This window comes from Erythranthe guttata, chromosome 4, assembly GCF_056151865.1.
Source record: "Erythranthe guttata isolate IM_541 chromosome 4, IM_541, whole genome shotgun sequence".
Lineage (NCBI taxonomy): Eukaryota > Viridiplantae > Streptophyta > Magnoliopsida > Lamiales > Phrymaceae > Erythranthe > Erythranthe guttata.
The window spans coordinates 7,202,712-7,221,267 of NC_142536.1; the positions used below are offsets into that span (position 1 = coordinate 7,202,712).

The 18,556-nt window shown below is 31.7% G+C and overlaps 1 protein-coding gene and 1 long non-coding RNA gene across 3 annotated transcripts; one reads left to right on the top strand and one right to left on the bottom strand.

Annotated features, from left to right (window-relative positions):
• Positions 1-7,451: 7,451 nt before the first annotated feature.
• On the bottom strand, positions 7,452-10,405 carry LOC105954007 (uncharacterized). 2 transcript variants are annotated; one of them, XR_016030786.1, is made up of 4 exons: positions 9,986-10,405; positions 9,697-9,861; positions 8,453-8,592; positions 7,452-7,741 (listed from the first exon to the last, which is right to left on the bottom strand). It is a non-coding gene; the product is annotated as an uncharacterized LOC105954007 (long non-coding RNA). The 2 variants fall into 2 exon arrangements; XR_016030785.1 differs by lacking the exons at positions 7,452-7,741; positions 8,453-8,592 and having other exon boundaries at positions 9,449-9,861; positions 9,990-10,405.
• Positions 10,406-11,232: 827 nt separating this feature from the next.
• On the top strand, positions 11,233-16,788 carry LOC105951686 (4-coumarate--CoA ligase-like 9). The gene is made up of 6 exons (XM_012975135.2): positions 11,233-12,334; positions 14,744-14,933; positions 15,712-15,857; positions 15,960-16,027; positions 16,156-16,258; positions 16,394-16,788. The coding sequence occupies exons 1-6, from the start codon at positions 11,279-11,281 to the stop codon at positions 16,508-16,510; spliced, it is 1,680 nt and encodes a 559-aa protein (XP_012830589.2). The 5' UTR covers positions 11,233-11,278; the 3' UTR covers positions 16,511-16,788.
• The last annotated feature ends 1,768 nt before the right edge of the window (positions 16,789-18,556 follow it).

An 18,556-nucleotide genomic window follows, 5' to 3' on the forward strand; every position in this document is an offset into this window, starting at 1 on the left:
CGATTTTTGACCGATTTTTTGCCACCGAGTTTGACCCGCCTTAAAGGTTTGACCGCCTCAGACCGCCTCGGACCGACTTAGACTGCCTCGGACCGACTCAGACCGCCTAAAACCGCCTCACAGGCAAAAAAAACCGATTTTTCAAACCTTTACACGAAAATCGTAAAGGTTTTGGACCGCCTCGGCCGAGGCGGCCGATTAATCGGCCGCCTCGACCGATTTTTAGAACACTGCTTTTAATTCTCGTGACAAAATTGTTTTTTTGACCGAATCTTGGCCGTTGGCTTCTCCCTCCCAATCATAGCTGTCGATTGTGTAAAAACAAGAAAGCTGAAATTCAGCTGAACTATTGTTGTATTATTGTGCACAATCTATGAAGTGTTAAAAATGGGCAGCAATCGCCATTCCAAAAGCACGAATTACACCAATTTTATAACTCGAAAAGAAAACACACAATTTATGTAAATAATTCTCACTGTTACACCGTAGTCCGTACATGTAAATAAATCCCTGAACAACTACTTTCCTCTATGCGGAAATCGCCTATCCTAGAGATTACTTCACTATTTTTTTGGTTTTTTAATTGGTATTTTTAACTCTCTTTTTTTTTTTAATTATTTTATTTTCTCTAATCAGAGTGACATTTAATTTAACAAAAAATAGCTAAAATAAAACAAATTTTCGTATTAAAAAAAATGTCAAATTCATAGAACAACACAATTAAATTAAATTTTTAAAATACTTGCAGTTTAATGATTCAAATTTTCATTTTCCAAATCTGAAAATATAGAAAATAACAAATTAAATTTAGGATAATATCAAACATGGATTCCAATTTCCATTTCGGAAAAATCAAATTTTGGAATGCCTCAAAATTTTTGAAAATTTGGAAATTTCAGAAATTGCATTAAGTTATTGTTGAGTGTAAATTTTACGCTCAATACGTTTACTTTACGTGGATCTTTTGTTTAGATTTAATTATATTTGTGCTTTTAATTGATTGATTTTGTGTTTTATAGGTGAAAAAGAGAATTAGGTGTCCATGAAGGAAAAAAGATCAAAAAGAAAGGAAAAAGTTGCAAATAAGGAAATAAATCGAATTGGAAGAAAGAATCCCGCCACAGCTTTGGCAGTGTCCACCATTTCGAGCATATCTCTCTCATACGAACTCCAAATCAGCTGATTTTGGCGGCATTGGAAAGCTAATTTCAAGGGCTACAACTCTTATTTACGCAACATTCCGAAATTCGGACTCCAACATGGCGAAAATCGAAGAACAAATCCTGGTGGAGGAAAGTGGCGAAATAGATTCCTATTAGGTAGCCATTATTGAGATTTGTGCTTAATGTTGGGGCCATTTTTTTTTCTACAACATGTGGCCCATTTTTTTGTAAAATTAGGATACATTTACAACCTATTTCACAAATACAATAATGCGTCAGTTATAATGACGCGTTTTAAAAAGCTGACACGTGTCGTGGTTGAGATGTGGGCCAGATTGTATTTTTCAAATAAAAAATTGAAGTAAAAATTTTTAAATTTGTGGGCCCCGCTGAATAAAACCCTTCGGATGGGTTGTGGGTTTGTGGTGGGTGGGGTTTTGTGGGAAGGGTTTGGTGGGTCCCAGACACTTTTTTAGATTTTATTATTATTATTATTATTATTATTATTATTATTATTATTATTATTATTATAAGTAGAAAAAAATATCATTAAAATTTTGAAAACTTCTTGAATTTTGTAAAAAATCGAAAATAAAATACTGTTTCGGATTTTTTAAATTATTTTGTAATTTCAGAAATTCGAATATGGGTTTAAATTTTAAAGAATATATTATTATTATTATTATTTTTTTCAAAATTGAAAAGTTTTCAAGATGTTTTGGAATTTTAGAATCGATGATCAAATTCTAAATTAGGGCTTAAAATAAATAAATAAACAAATTGTAATTACGTATTCAAAAATTACTAAACACAAAAAATAAATATTTGTTTATTTAATTATTTTTTTCTTAGTTATTCAAATCAAATTAAAAATGAAAAAAAAAAAGAGAAAAGTAACATACAGAAATAAGTATAAATTAATATACAAATGTGGCCGGGGCCCACCAACCCCTTCCATAAAACACACCCACCCATAAACCATCCGAAGTGCTTTTAACCCGGGCCCACAAATTTAAAACTTTTTATATAAAAAATACAATCTGGACCACATTTTACCTTGACACATGTCACTTTTTTAAAACGCGTCATTACAAATGACGTGTTATTGTATTTGTGAAATAGCTTGGAAATGTGTCATAATTTTGAAAAAAGTTGGGCCACATGGTGTAGAAAAATAAATGGCCCCTTAATGTTGTGTTCTAGAATTAATTGCATAGGAATATAGTAATTGAATCTAGAGTATTAGAATCGTAATACACGCGGAAGCGGGTTATGATTATTTTAGCATCTCAGGTTAATAATCCGGGTTAATTGCTTGCATAATTGAAGGAATTGGGGGAATAATAATCACATAGGGGGAAGAGTAAAATCCTAGGCTCGTTTACTCTGATAAATCTTCGTGTTTAATTTGCTTTCTTGCTTTGTCGTTTTAATTTGCTTTTTAATTTATTTTAGTTAATTCCCTCTAAAGTCGACTGTGTAAGGTGGATTTGATAATAATTGGTAGAATTAAGCATCTAAGATTAGATAATTAAATATTCCCTGTGGGTTCGATATCCGGACTTAATTGTCCACTATATTACTTCACTATTTTTTTGGTTTTTTAATTGGTATTTTTAACTCTCTCTTTTTTTTTTTTAATTATTTTATTTTCTCTAATCAGAGTGACATTTAATTTAACAAAAAATAGCTAAAATAAAACAAATTTTCGTATTAAAAAAAATGTCAAATTCATAGAACAACACAATTAAATTAAATTTTTAAATACTTGCAGTTTAATGATTCAAATTTTCATTTTCCAAATCTGAAAATATAGAAAATAACAAATTAAATTTAGTATAATATCAAACATGGATTCCAATTTCCATTTCGGAAAAATCGAATTTTGGAATGCCTCAAAATTTTTGAAAACTAGTACTTCACCCGTGCTATGCACGGGGCATTGAGCGTTCTAACTGATATTCGGTAATAAAAACGTTCTCGGACTGGTAAGATGAATTATTGACATGCAATACAAAGTAGTAGAAAAATATTATAATTATGTTTTATTAGTATTAATCCTAATTATAATTCTTATACTAATCATACTAATTAATACTAATTCTAATACTATTATCATTACTAATATGCTACTGTTAATATTAATATACTAATACCAATACTAATATTAAAATTAATTTACTAATACTAACACCAACACCAATACCAATACCAATACAAAATCAATATCAGTACCAATACCAATACCAATATCAATACCAATACTATTATCATTACCATTACCAATACCATTATTATTACCAATACCATTACCATTACCATTACCATAGCCATAACCATTACCGTTACCGTTAGCAATACCAATATCAATATCAATATCAATATAAATACCAATATCAATACCAATACCAATATCAATACCAATACCAATATACATATACCAATACCAATACCAATACCAATACCAATACCAATACCAATACCAATACCAATATCAATACCGTTACCATTACCATTACCATTACCATTACCATTACCATTACCATTACCATTACCATTACCATTATCATTACCCTTACAACTACCACTACTAATTCCAATACCACTACCACTACCATGACCATTACCATGACCATTATCATTAGCTTACCATTACTAATGCAAACCCTAATCATAATCATAATTCTAATCCTAATTCTAATTGTAATCGTAATGCTAATATTAATTATAATACTAAACTAAATGCCTATCATAATATTAATATTAATCCAAATTTCAATCCTAATATATTACTAATGCTAATACGAAAATCTAATATTAATAGTACTACTAATACTAATACTAATACTAATACTAATACTAATACTAATACTAATACTAATATTAATACTAATACTAATACTAATACTAATATTAATACTAATACTAATACTAATACTAATACTAATACTAATACTAATAATACGGATATGAATACAAATACGAATACAATTACGATTACGAATATCAATACCAATATGAAAACCAATATCAATATCAATATCAATATCAATATCAATATCAATATCAATATCAATATCAATACACAATACATTACCAGTCCCAGTTCCCTTGCCATAACCATTACCACGATCATTACTAATACCGGTACCAATATCAATACTAATACTAATATCAATACCAATGCCAATACCGATAATAATAACAATCTCAATAACAATATTGTTGTCATTGCCAATATCATGAACAATACCAATACCAATACCAATACATTACCACTGCCATTGCCATTACCATTATCATTACTAATTATAATCGCAATCCTAATCCTATTACTAATACTAATATTAAACCTAATTATAATCCTTTTAGAAGTCTTAATATGCTAATGCTAGCTAATCTTTAATGCTAATACTAATACTAATCATAATACTAATACTCATATTAATATTGATTATAATATATTAATTATAATGCTAATACTTATACCAAAACAAATAGTAATACTAATACAAATACTTAGATGCTAATGCTAATTATTTTCATTTATTCATTGCCATCAATATTTTCATTTATTCATTGCCATATTATTTTCATTTTTTCCGAAAATACATACCAACCAATGTAAAAATGACAAATAATGAGTAATATAATGAGTTACGAATTTGAAATCCCTCTACCCCACATTATTATTTAAGATCTTATAATGAGTAAAAATGATAAATAAGCTCATTATCCAAACACTCTAAAAATTAATCTTAAAAATGAGATGTAACAACTTATCAGCTCTTAAAACATCTTATCAGACGTTAAAGCTTATCAGCTGTTTAAAATAAACTTAGCCAAAGAAGGGATCAGATATAATTTTGGTAACAATCCCCGTGGTTTATGACACCGAATCTTCCAGTAAAATTTAACAAAGAAAATTATTTGATGTAATCATATATTAAGATGGAGTTATATGTTAACATACATAAAAGATATAAGAGATCGAATTAATTAAAATAAATCAAAATCAATATTCAATGATAACATATAAACATCTGTATTAAAGACAATAATTGTTATAATCATGTACAACCAAAGTTTATATTGTACGATTAGAAAAGTAAAAAAATATACATAATAAATTAATGAAAATCTAAATAAAATGATGAAATCATAGAATGGCGTGTACCATTTGGTTTATCATCCGATCCGTAATCTCTTTTACACTTATTGTCACTCATACTGTAAAACATAAACAAAACCAAATTAGAATGATATGTATGCAAAAATTGAATTATTATGTGTGCATAAAACAACTAAATAAAATTTCAAACCGTAAATTGATTTGTATAGTAATCGATATGAAAATAAAAAAGAAAAAATGAAAAAAAACTAAAACTTAATTTAAACATACATTGAAAAAATGCTACAGAGAATTACTATTCAGCAGTTTTAACGAAAAAGTTACTCAAAGGCTACAAAGACAATTGAAAAAATAAATTAAATTATTTTTTTTAAAAACATATATTAAGGATAATGGCAAAGGTGAATCAACCACCATAGTAATGTGATGATAATGCAAAAAAATTTCAAATCTCATCTCCGTATCTGCAAACTTGTAAAAAGAAATAATGAAACAATAATTAAGAAGTAATGAAGGCAAATGAGTACGAAAAAATAAGTCAAGGCGAAATAAAAAATAAATTTTCATTTTTCATATCATACATTGAATTAAAATTCTCCAAATGTGAGACAATCCTATTAGTTTCTCGACCTTGATCAATTATCTGCAAGGGTGAAACATGATCAAATCTTGATCAAAATAACAAATTTTTGAAGTAAATGGTCATATAAATACATAATACGGGAAATAACAAAGTAACGAATGTAGAATAAAGAAAAAAGCACATTACACGAATAAACAAATATAAAAACGAAACGGATACGAACAATGATGAAAGTGAAGGCGACGGATGCCCATTTTATAGCTCGAGTGGAAATTATATATAAGGAAAATATTATTATAATTAATGCAAGATTGTTGTAAGGAAGGAAGGAATTTGAATTTTAAAAATACATAAATTTATTTGTTATGTTATCCCTCGTATTATGCGATTAATGGTAAATAAAAGTCAAAGATTTTTCTTAACTATACCAATATAAATGGACATAGTTGTTTGAAATCTTGGCTGGTAATTTAAAATAAATGAAAATGAGAAATGACTATGTTTACTTGAAGAAAAAAAAGCGAAATGGACATATGGCTTCCTTTTTGGTAAGATTTGTATGATCATTTGTATAATTAAGCAGAGGTCGATTAATGGTAATACTACCTAATTTGTAAACATGATGTGGAATGTAAATGAAATGAATTGATGACATGTTTTTTGCTATTTTTTTCACCAATCAATTGACAAATGAGATGAAATTAGGGATATATCACATAATAAAAATTAAATTGATGGTGGAATTCATTTTTTATATATTATATAGATATATATTAGAAAAATGTGGGGCAAAATGGAAATAAAAAATGAAAATAAAATCAAATACAAAAGATTGGCAAATCTAGTTTTATTTACAAAATAGTGAAAACAAATAAATTAATATAATACAAATTTATTGAAATAAAATTATAAAAAATAACATAAAATCAGAATTTTGTTAAAAATGAAAAGTTAATCAAATTTGGTGGAAGTATCTATATAAATTGGGGTCATTTGATATACACCCCTAGAATGGAAAATATATAGGGATAAGTCCACCCCTAAAATTCTTTCTTTGAGATACACCCCTGGAGAGGCAAAAGTACTATTGTGCCCTTAATTGCAATTTTCAGCAAACTGCATATTCAGTATTTCACCCCTGCATTCAGCATTATAGCTAACTGCACTCCACACTTTTAGACCTGCATTTATCATTTTTTCAGATTTTTTAATAAAAAATTATAATTTTTTATTTTATTATTATTTTTTTATACGTACCTTTTTTTGTAATTTTTTTATTTTTTAATTATTTTTAATTTTTAATTTTTAATTTTTTTAATTTTGTTTTTTAACTTTTTTTTAATTTTTTAATTTTTTAATTTTTTAATTTTTTTAATTTTTTAATTTTTTTTTAATTTTTAATTATTTAAATTTTTTTTTTAATTTTTAATTTACTGTGTTGAAATTGACTACACATGACTATAGTATACCACAGTCATGTATAGTTATATGTACCAATTTACTGTTTTTTTACCCCAAAGTTATGGTCGATCGATTATAAAAACCGTTGATTATATATATAAAAATTCATCTATAACAATAAAAAAATTCAAAATTTGATTCTTGATATTATAAATAATTTAATGCCTAACAAAAAAGTCAAAAAAAAAAAAAAACACAATCATCAAGATCCCTATTCATCAGGAAAACCACATAGCTTTTATATAAATATATATAACTACATGGAACTATACATAACTACAGTTATCTATACGACTAAATTTGACTCAAATCGCACTTGTCAACACGGGAACCGCTTGTTTTGAACAACGAACACAATCCACTCCGCAAAAACTTACTACATAGTAGTTCAAACACCAAAACCTGTGAAAAGGAAAAAGAGTTAAACAAACAACGAATTTTGCTTCAAATTTAAATGTGCACACACGCACTATCACCTACTGGTATACATAGATACTCCTCACATAACTCATACATGACTACATATGACTACATGACTACATAGTTTATATATAACTATATATTACTACATGTTACTACACCGTATATTACTGTACGTTACTACACGTGACTATATATTACTATATGTGACTACACCATATATTACTGTATGTTACTACACATGACTATATATTACTATATGTGACTACACCATATATTACTGTATGTTACTACACATGACTATATATGACTACTGTATATGACCACATGTGACTATATACATGTATGTGACTTTATTTGTCCCTTCAAGTACCGGACTTTGTTCTCCAGGCGATACGAGACAGCTTATATTATCAAAATCAAATTACAAACAGAGTATGCTAGTCATTATTCTTCGTATAACCAAAGGTCAAAGATCAAAGCAAGTTGAAGTGGAACACCATAGATAAAACACACGTAAAAGTAGTCACCTATTTCATTCTCGATAAATAAAATATCAATATCATATTACCAACAAAATATTCTCATCACGAATCTACATATACTCCTAGGTATAAAAAAAAAGTAAACAAATCATTTGAGGACCAATAAACAGTGATTCAATATATTAAGAAGCACATTAAAATTCATTACCTTTTCTATGCCTTCAATGGATGAACAATCAGTTTTGTCGCACCACCACCAGGAACAAGTTTCGAGTTTTTTTTTATTATAATTCTTGCCATAACAATCGCGTTTTATGTACAAGTCGACTCCTAAAATTAAACTCACAGCTTCACACACAAAAAAAAAAAAATTAAAATCAAAACTCAAAAAATAACTGCATAATTCGATGATGGTTGTACAAAAAATACTTTGGTGAACTTAAAAAATACCTGCAAAATTCGAATTACACTACATGAAAAATACAAGAAAACAATGAAAATACTTTATTGATAAATTTACTTTGGTGAACTATAGTCACATGTAGTTATGTCTCCTTGTTACTACATATGACTATATATGACTATATGTAGTCAACTATAGTCACATAGTTGTGTTCATTCTTGTTACTATATGTGACTATATATAACTACGTGTACATGACCACATGTGACTATATATGTATATAAATAAAATTCATTTACATCACCAAAAAAGTCATGACTATAGTTATCTATAGAAATTAAACTTGTTCGTAATAATCACAAAACAAACATCACAAGAACCAAGTATCACATTTTTCTCAAGATGCCGAGCGAACAAAAAAGTATACGATCATAATTTTTTGGGGCAAAGTAAAATTTGCGAGAGATATATTCTGAAAGTATCCCTAAATGAAATCTATCAGCTACACGGTCACAGAAAATTAATTATCAATACAACAAAGGCAATATTTACGATGATAAACCATAAGAACTGTGACAAGGAACCATTGAATTTCTTTAAACTCTCAGTTTCAAGCCTTATATAATCAATTTTACCAGAAAATTAACTTACAATCCAGTGTTTACATATCCAGCAATTTTCGGCGGTTCCGATTCATATGTGTCTAGGTTTTGTATGTACCAAATTAATGAAAAAAATCAGTATCACATTAATCGATTCGTAACTATATTAGACATCGCTTACTGTGCAATCCATAAAGAATTACAAATAATAACAAAATTCTTGTTAATATATATTCCATTAAATATACACAAAAAAGACAAATCATCTTCCTACAGTATGAATGTCAAATGTTTAATGAGCTCCCATCCCACCGACCAAAAGTCCATGAAATCAAATACAGGCATCGAACATGAATCTATTCCGTCCGCAATAATATGAAGAGAAAACTGTAATAAACTATAGATATAGTTCTAGAAAAAAAAAAAAGTAAAAGGCCGAACGCTTACTTTCTGAACAGATTATTCAGGGGCGCTGTTTTTGAAAAAGTAAATAGTGGCAGGCCTTCTCGTGCTTGCAACACGAAGCTTCGAAGAAGCAGGAATTAGCGGCGAAAAATGGAGGTCCTGTGAAATTCTCGTGTTCGTAGCAGGACCCATGTACTCTTGCAAGACCTGCAATCGCAATTGATAATAAATTATGAGGGTTAACGACTACTGGTTTAAAAAAACAAACACAAACACACACACATTCGTGGCTGAGATTTGTAAACAAATTAAAATTAACAAGCTAGTCGACCTACTGTGTGCGGATCTGCTGTAAAAACACAGCGATTTTCCAGATCCGTTGTACTCTTCATTCTTCGCATCTAGGGACAGCAGTTTGAAAGCAAATGGCGGTGGAAATAGTTGGCGGCTGAGCTCGGCAAGGAGGTGCGGCGAAAGAGAGGCGGCGCTAGATGGAAGGCGATCGACCGCTAGAACGGTGGAGGTGGAGCGGGGATGCGCGTCGGAAGAATGGTTAGAGAGAGAAAAGAACCGAGCAGCGCGATGGCGGAGCAGCGGTGCAAGGCTCGGGCAGAGCAGCAACGATTTTGCGTCCATGGCGGAGCAGCGATGATTTTACGCCGGTGGCGGAGCAGCGGCGATTTTGCGCCGATGGCGGAGCAGCGGAGCTGATGGGAAGTGAGAGAGAGAAGAGGCGGTGGGAGAATAGAACGAGAATTGTGAGAGAAAGAGTTAGGGTTTTAATTGTAATTAGAAGGGCAAAATAGGTATTTCAGTTTGTCTAGGGGGGTCTGTCAAATTAAGATTAGAATTTGGGTTTTTGACTAGGAAAGAAAAATCAATAGGGTCTATCCCTATATATTTTCAAAACTAGGGGGTTATCCCAAATTTTCCCATATAAATTATGTAATAAAATGTGTAATATATTGGGAATTAAAATATATGGAAAGAACAAATAAGAATCGGATTTTATGGAGATGATAATTAAATTCAATGGAATGTGTAATATAAAAGGCAAGTAAACCAAAATGAAAGAAAATAAATAAAAGTAGGATCAAAATTGAAGATGTGAAAACTTCAATTGTGTATTCTCCCTTTATATATTATATAGATTTGGAAATTTCAGAAATTGCATTAAGTTAATTATATTGATAATTCATAAGATCATAAACTATCCGAAGAAATTATATATTTTCATTTTTGTTAGCAATGAAGTAACTCGCAACCAACGATATAAATACACTGAATAAACCTACACTCTTGTATACTAGCTTGCAAACCATACAAGATATGTAAATCACATTAGAATTCGAATTTCAGTCAATTAACACAAAATCACTTCTTCCAAGATTATTATATATGCACGTGTCATGATGTGTGGTCAAAGATTTAACCACCCATTAAGAAAAAAATATTCATAATCTAGACAGAATGAGATTTTCAAACAATTATTATACTTACCAAGGAACATTATGTTTAATTACAATTTAAATTTAATTAGGACCCGTAATTTAAACATAATTTCATAATCCTAATTAAATAGTATTCAAACCCTCAATTCTGAAACAAGCTCTCATTCATTCCAATGGCGGAAACTGAATCCTCAGTACCACAGATCACCGTCGTCAACCCCAACAATGGCTTCTGCCCACAAACCAGCATCTACCACAGCCTCCGCCCCGCCGTCCCTCTCCCCTCTCTCTCCGAACCCCTCTCCATCGTTCAGCACGCATTCTCCCTCCTCCACTCCCCAACCACCGCCACCTCCGCCGCCCTCTCCACCACCCCCTTCCTCATCGACGCCGCCACCGGCCACCGCGTGACCTACTCCACCTTCCTCCGACAAGTCGCCTCCCTCACATCCTCCCTCAAATCCCTCCGCCCTTCCCTCTCCAAAAACGACGTCGTATTCGTCCTCTCGCCGCCGTCTCTCCACATCCCCGTACTCTACTTCTCTCTCCTCTCCCTCGGCGCCGTCGTCTCGCCCTCCAACCCGCTGTCATCCCCCTCCGAGTTGGCTCACCAGGTCCGACTCAGCAAACCCGCACTCGCGTTCGCCACCTCGGAAACTTCTAGAAAGCTCCCGCCGAATACCCCCATTATCCTCCTCGATTCGCCGGAGTTTCTGTCCATGCTCGAATCGGGGGTTTCCGCCCCCTCACAAAACGACGCCGTCGTGGACCAATCGGACCCCGCCGCGATCCTTTACTCCTCCGGCACCACCGGGAAAGTGAAAGGGGTGGTGCTTACCCACCGGAATCTGATAGCGGTGATCGCCGGATTGTACCAAAATAAGTTTGGGGATGGCGAAAACGACGCTCAAATTCAATCGGTGTCGCTGTTCACGCTGCCGTTGTTCCACGTGTTCGGATTTTTCATGCTGATTAGGGCGGCGGCGCTGGGGGAGACGGTGGTTCTGATGGAGAGATTCGATTTTGTGGAAATGCTGAAGGCGGTGGAAAGATACAGGGTTACTGCTGTGCCGGTGACGCCGCCGCTGGTGGTGGCGATGGCGAAGTCGGATCTGGTGGATAAGTACGACTTGAGGTCGTTGCAGACGATGGGCTGCGGCGGAGCGCCGCTGGGGAAGGAGGTTTCCGAGCGGTTCAAGGAGAGGTTTCCCCACGTGGAGATTTTCCAGGTACAGTAAAATTGCTGCCTTTCCCTTGGGGGGTGAAAACCCCACTTGCGTGTGTCATTTTTTCTTGCCTTTTCGAGTAAAAATTCATTTTTAACTGTTTTAATTGTCAAATTCCTTCATCGGTAAAAAAATATCCTTATGCTTTCTATTTATTTTGATTATAAACGCTGTTATTTAATACACTAAATATTAGGGATGGTTAAATAAGTTTAAGGATAAATTACGGTCACCCTGAGGTCATGTATGAGTAATTACAACCACCCTTAATTATAAATTTTCTCACACGTCCGCTCCTGCGGTGTCAAATTTAGTGGAATCTTGTAGATTATATGGAATATTCTTCAGTTTGTACCGGTTTTATCCCGTTCGAGCTCGACATTTTAAAACACTATGATCATAAGATGTGTTTTTTGGCGGCTTAATTCCACTTTGCACCCTTGAAATATACCATTTTGGCACTTTGTACCCTCAAAAAATAATAATAGCACTTTGCACCCTCAAAACACAATAAATCATTCACAATGCACCCTCAATTGAATAATAAAGGCAATTTTATTTTTCATTGGTGTTTTTCTTTTTGGGGTACAAAATAAAAAAAAAATGTTGTTTTCTTGAACCTCAAACCTAATTTCGAGCGGACAAAGTGCGAAAAAATAAAAATTACACCGGATTATTTAAAAAAAAACTACATTATCTTACAAAAGAAAAATAAAAAAAATAATCTTTTATCACTAAATTATTCGATTGTGGATCTTTTATGTCACTGTTTGTAAAATATTAGGTGAAAATATTTGGAAGAAAAAATAATTTTCAGATAACTTGATAACGTAATAGCTGAATGAATTTTTTTCGTAAAATATTTAATTTTGATAAAACAATATAATTTTTAAATATGTTGATGGAATGTATTTTTATTTTTGAACTTTATAGTTTCAAAATAATTGATGAATAAAAAAAATATTTGACATTTGGCATCCTAAAAAAATATCACTACAAATATTAAATTTATATTTTTTAGCTTTAAAAAATCATTTGGGGTGCATTATGCATGATTTATTGTATTTCGAGGGTGCAAAGTGCTATTAATTTATTTCGAGGGTGCAAAGTGCCAAAATGGTATATTTCAAGGGTGCAAAGTGAAATTAAGCCGTTTTTTGGCTTGTAAATATCAAATTGTGGTGCATCAAAAACTGCATTTTTGCACAAAACTAGTACAAACTAGAGAAAATTCCACGGAATCTAGAATATTTTGTTGAATTTAACACCTTAAAGGTGGACGTATAAGAAGATTCACACTTGAGAGGTGGTTGTAGTTATCCAAATATGAAGGTCGTTTTCGAGATTGGACATTCTCTGAAAGGGTCCTTTGACGGTATTTTACCCATAAATTTAATACCTTGTTTTTCAAAGGTTAGCTGTAAAATGGTGGAGTTTTCTTGTTGTCTTTTTGTGTGTTTTAATGTTCCAATGGTCATCATTTGTTTAATTTTGATTATATATTTATAACACGTGAATGCCAATTTGAACTAGTTGTTAGTGTACTTTGTTGTCAATATTTGTCAAAGTAGTTTGGCTTTTTAGCTAAAGATTAATGTGTCCGGACATTTCTTTTCCTTTATTATTTTTTAACTAAAAAAGGTTTGAAGCATATAAATAAACAAATAAACAAATCTAATTAATAGTTAGAATAATCAATTATTGACTAGTTAGTGTGCTTCTTAAAGGTGATGAGTAGATCAGAATCATTACTATAGGCCCTGCGTGGATTCCCACTGCATTGTTTATTCTAGGGTAAATTACAAACCCCCTAGGTATGGTCAAATTACAAAAACCCCCTCTTGTTTGGATAATTACATCTACCCCCTTAACTATGATTTTTTCTTACACCTCCACTTTTATGGTGCCAAATTCCACATAATCATCTAGATTCCGTGAAATGTGCTCTAGTTTGTACTCATTTTGTGTAAAAGTACAGTTTCAGATGCACCACAAACTGATATATACAAGCTAAAAGTCACATATTATGATCATCTTGCTTCATAATGTAGAATTTGAATGGGATAAAACGGGTACAAAAGTGATAATATTCCATATAATCTCGAAGATTCCACTAAAGTTAAGGAGTTGAGGGAGTGGTTGTAATTATCCAAACAAGAGGGGTGTTTTTGTAAATTGACCATACCTCAGGGGGTGTTTGTAATTTACCCTTTATTCTATATACTATCTGAATTTCACAAATAATATTTTACTACACACTTGTATGTATTTATTACACATATTCTATATATTTATATATTTATATACTGTGTAATATCCATGATAATATAAATTCACTATTGTTAACCTCAGAAGTAGTTTATGGTGCCATGTATTTAAAAGCATTAATCAAAGTTAAGTTATTTATGTCAGGGGTATGGTTTGACCGAGAGTACAGGAGGGGCAACGCGGGCCATGGGGCCCGATGAGGCAAAACGGTACGGCTCCGCGGGCCGATTGTCGGAGAATATGGAAGCCAAGATAGTTGACCCTCTGACTGGGAACCCCTTACCTCCGGGACAACGTGGAGAACTATGGTTACGAGGGCCCGCCATTATGAAAGGTACGTGACAGATACATTAAAGGACTTTTTATATAATATTAGGTCGATCGTCATTAGTTTGCAATTTTGTATTGTAATGCATGCCTAATAAGACATTCTTGATACATCGATCCACCTTTTCCGAAAATTACTTAGAACAACGCTTGTGCATGTGGTAATAATTAGCTTGTGTTATTTGTTGTCTATGTCGAACAAATTAGTTTGTTTTGTTTTTCTTGTGGTTAAAATGGGGGTTAAAAAGAAACGGAGAGAGTTGAGAACAAGAAAAAACCGTACTATATTTACCTTAAAATCTATGCGACACCAGACAAAGTGCACACCTAGTAAAGATCTATTATTCATTTATACACACCAACATGGATGTGTGTGTTTGTGTATGCTAAGAATGGTCATGGTATACCCTGCGTATTTTATCGGGTGTACCATGAAATAAATCCCGTATTTACTATTAGTTGCCACTGGTTAGAAGTAGATTTTAAATTCATCAAAATGACTAAAAATATAGTTAAAATATAAATTTATCAGAACGACAAAAGTTCAGTAGGTTTAATTTTTATTTTTGTGGATTTGAAATCCTTAGCTTCTTCAAATGTTTGAATACAATATACAGTAGAACCTCCATAAATTAATTACCTCGCTGAAACAATAATTTCTTCTAGTCCCGGCTCGGTGAAAACATATTAAATTATTAGCCCGATAATTTAATATATTGCTAAATTAATAGAATTATGCTAGTCCCAACTCTATTAATTTATAGAGGTTTAACTGTATGTGACAGGTTATGCTGGAGACGATGCAGCAACATCCGCAACCTTGGATTCAGAGGGGTGGCTAAAAACCGGAGATCTCTGTTATTTCGACCAAGATGGATTTCTCTTTATTGTCGATAGGCTCAAAGAATTGATTAAATACAAGGCATATCAGGTTATATATCGTCTTTTGAATATTTTTTCGAGGAATTAGCAATAATATATGGTCTTTTACTGTAATTTTTGCCCGACAAAAAAATAAAAAAAAAAATTGCAGGTTCCTCCCGCTGAGCTGGAACATTTACTTCAATCAATCCCTGAAATCGCTGATGCAGCAGTTATTCCGTAAGCATTTTTATATAAACTATTTCCTATATATATTTTTATTTTCTATACACCTTCGAATATCTCTTATGTCACCGCAAATTCTGCTCGGTGATAAAATTCTAACATATATGTACTTTTACGAGCAGATATCCTGATGAAGATGCAGGTCAGATTCCAATGGCATATATCGTGAGAAAACCTGGTAGCACTATCACCGCAACTGAAATAATGGACTTCATCGAGAAACAGGCACGTGAACTTAGTGTATATTATAGCAAAAAAAATAAAAATTCATTACAAAAATCGCGGTGCATTGCGTGTTTGTCTTTCTTCTTTCTTTTTTTTCGGACAAAAACCGATGATTGTTTCTTTTTACTCATACAGGTTGCTCCATATAAAAAGATACGTCGTCTTGCATTTATCAACTCGATTCCAAAATCTCCGGCAGGGAAGATTCTACGGAGGGAGCTGGTTATTCATGCCTGCTCATCTAAACTGTGAAAATCGACTTATCTTGTTCATAGCAAAAGGTATATAGTTGGAAAAAAATATGTTGGATTTTAGCAAGTATTTCCTTTTTTTTTCTTTTTTCTTTAAGGATCAAAGGATGAGATGGTTTTTGTCAGTTTTAATACCAGAGGTATGTTGGATAAATCTGCATCAGTTAATTGATGAATGTGAAGTTAAGGATTCCAAAATTTGTAATAATAACTTTGTGGAGTTGTTTGGATAGGGAACCATTTGCATCGTCTATTGAATTTCAAAAGGTCTCGGACATACATTTGTGACCAAATGATTACACATTTTTGACGATTGATAAGATCACCAATGCCATTCGCATCTTAAGTTTAACTCAATTTAATACCATATACTGTATTCGCTTAAGATTATTGAGTTTATCTTTAAGTAGCAATTCCCTTTTTATCATTATTTATAGCAATAAAAATGAGAAAAATAAATCCTCGTTACACATCCCCCCCCCCCCCCCCCCCCCTAAATTCAATATCCTTAAGAGCTTTTATACATCATGTTTTAAACTATACATTGCAGTCTATAGTGCTTCTCTTAAAAGAAATATGATAATCAAGAATGATAAATTATACTTTTTACCATGTCTTTAAATGTTCTATTCTTGAGTTTTGTACTATGTAGACGTTTTTATGCAAGTTTTATAATACGAGCCCATTATTAGCTAAATAAGGTTAAACTTTGAATATTAAAAGAGATCATATTTAATATTTTCAAATGAACAAAATTATAAAATTTGTTAGAAAAGAAATTCCATTTGATCTCACAATGATACCACCATCTCCTTTAACATTCAAAAATTAATAAACCAAAAACCCTTACAACCTCAATTACAACTATCTTGTATAGCCAAAAAAAAATGCATCTTTCAGCATCATTTGACTATTGGCTACCAAGTAATCGTGCATATGCATACTCATGTGAATAGTATAGCTTTGGAATCTATTCACAAACGTAACCGAAAGCGTAAATCGAAAACATACCTTACTCCATAGTTTGATTCGTGGAATTGATGTAGAATGATCATGGATTTCCAGATCATCATGTACATTCAAAACTGAGAACCCTTTAGACTTCTCTTCGTTTTCTTTCAATCGATGGAATACATAGATAATGAAATTGAAACGTGTGATATGGGGACCGTGACAATTTAAGATAAATAACCTAATGAGCTATCTTATATAATTTTATTTTAGCTCATCACTATAATAAAATTCATAATGTCTTTATAAATTAAATGCACAAGCTCTATTAGACACATTAAAATTCAATTCAAATAAACATTAATAGATCACGGTTTAACATTTCATGACAGTCTTGCAAATTGCAATACATAGTATTTCACATATAAGTCCAACGTTGAATTAATGATCGAACGTATAAGAACCAAAATAAATAGTTTATATTTATAGGTTTTGTATAAATATAAAATTCATAATTAATTTCACATATTTGAAAAACAAATAGCTAACTACACCTTCTATATTATCCCAACTCGATCTCCTTCACTACTCCAATAATTAATTAGTGGTACACATAAGTTTACTATTTTCATTATAATATAATGCTAATAAATTTCATTATTTTCTAGATGCATCTTTTTCACCCACCATCAAATGGATATCCAACTTCTATTGAATGTTGATTCTTGTAGGCCTAATCGAACCTAATTATCATAAAACAATATATGGACAACTTATTGTATATTTTATGGGAAGCTATATGGTTCACTGGGTTATTTACATCACATATTTGTTAATTGTAGATAGGGTTAAATAACCACCCACTAAACAAACATATATATAGGTGTGTGTGCAATTATGTGTAGATTTACGTTTAACAATCCCACGATGTTAATAATAGGGTGTAGTATAGAATTTCCTTATTTTTATCGCTATTTATTAGACCTATTATAGGTTTTGTAGATGCTAGATCGATCCAGTGAAATACACCAAACCATTAATCTTATACATATAATAACACACTCATGTGTATATGTAAATAATTGATGGTTATTTT

What these genes read in the sequence shown, in the direction of transcription:
- LOC105951686 (XM_012975135.2), top strand. Translation starts at nt 11,279, where the DNA reads ATGGCGGAAACTGAATCCTCAGTACCACAGATCACCGTCGTCAACCCC. An exon ending in AGGGCCCGCCATTATGAAAG is followed by an intron (nt 14,934 to 15,711) that starts GTACGTGACAGA and finishes TGTATGTGACAG; the next exon opens with GTTATGCTGGAGACGATGCA. An exon ending in GCTGATGCAGCAGTTATTCC is followed by an intron (nt 16,028 to 16,155) that starts GTAAGCATTTTT and finishes TTTTACGAGCAG; the next exon opens with ATATCCTGATGAAGATGCAG.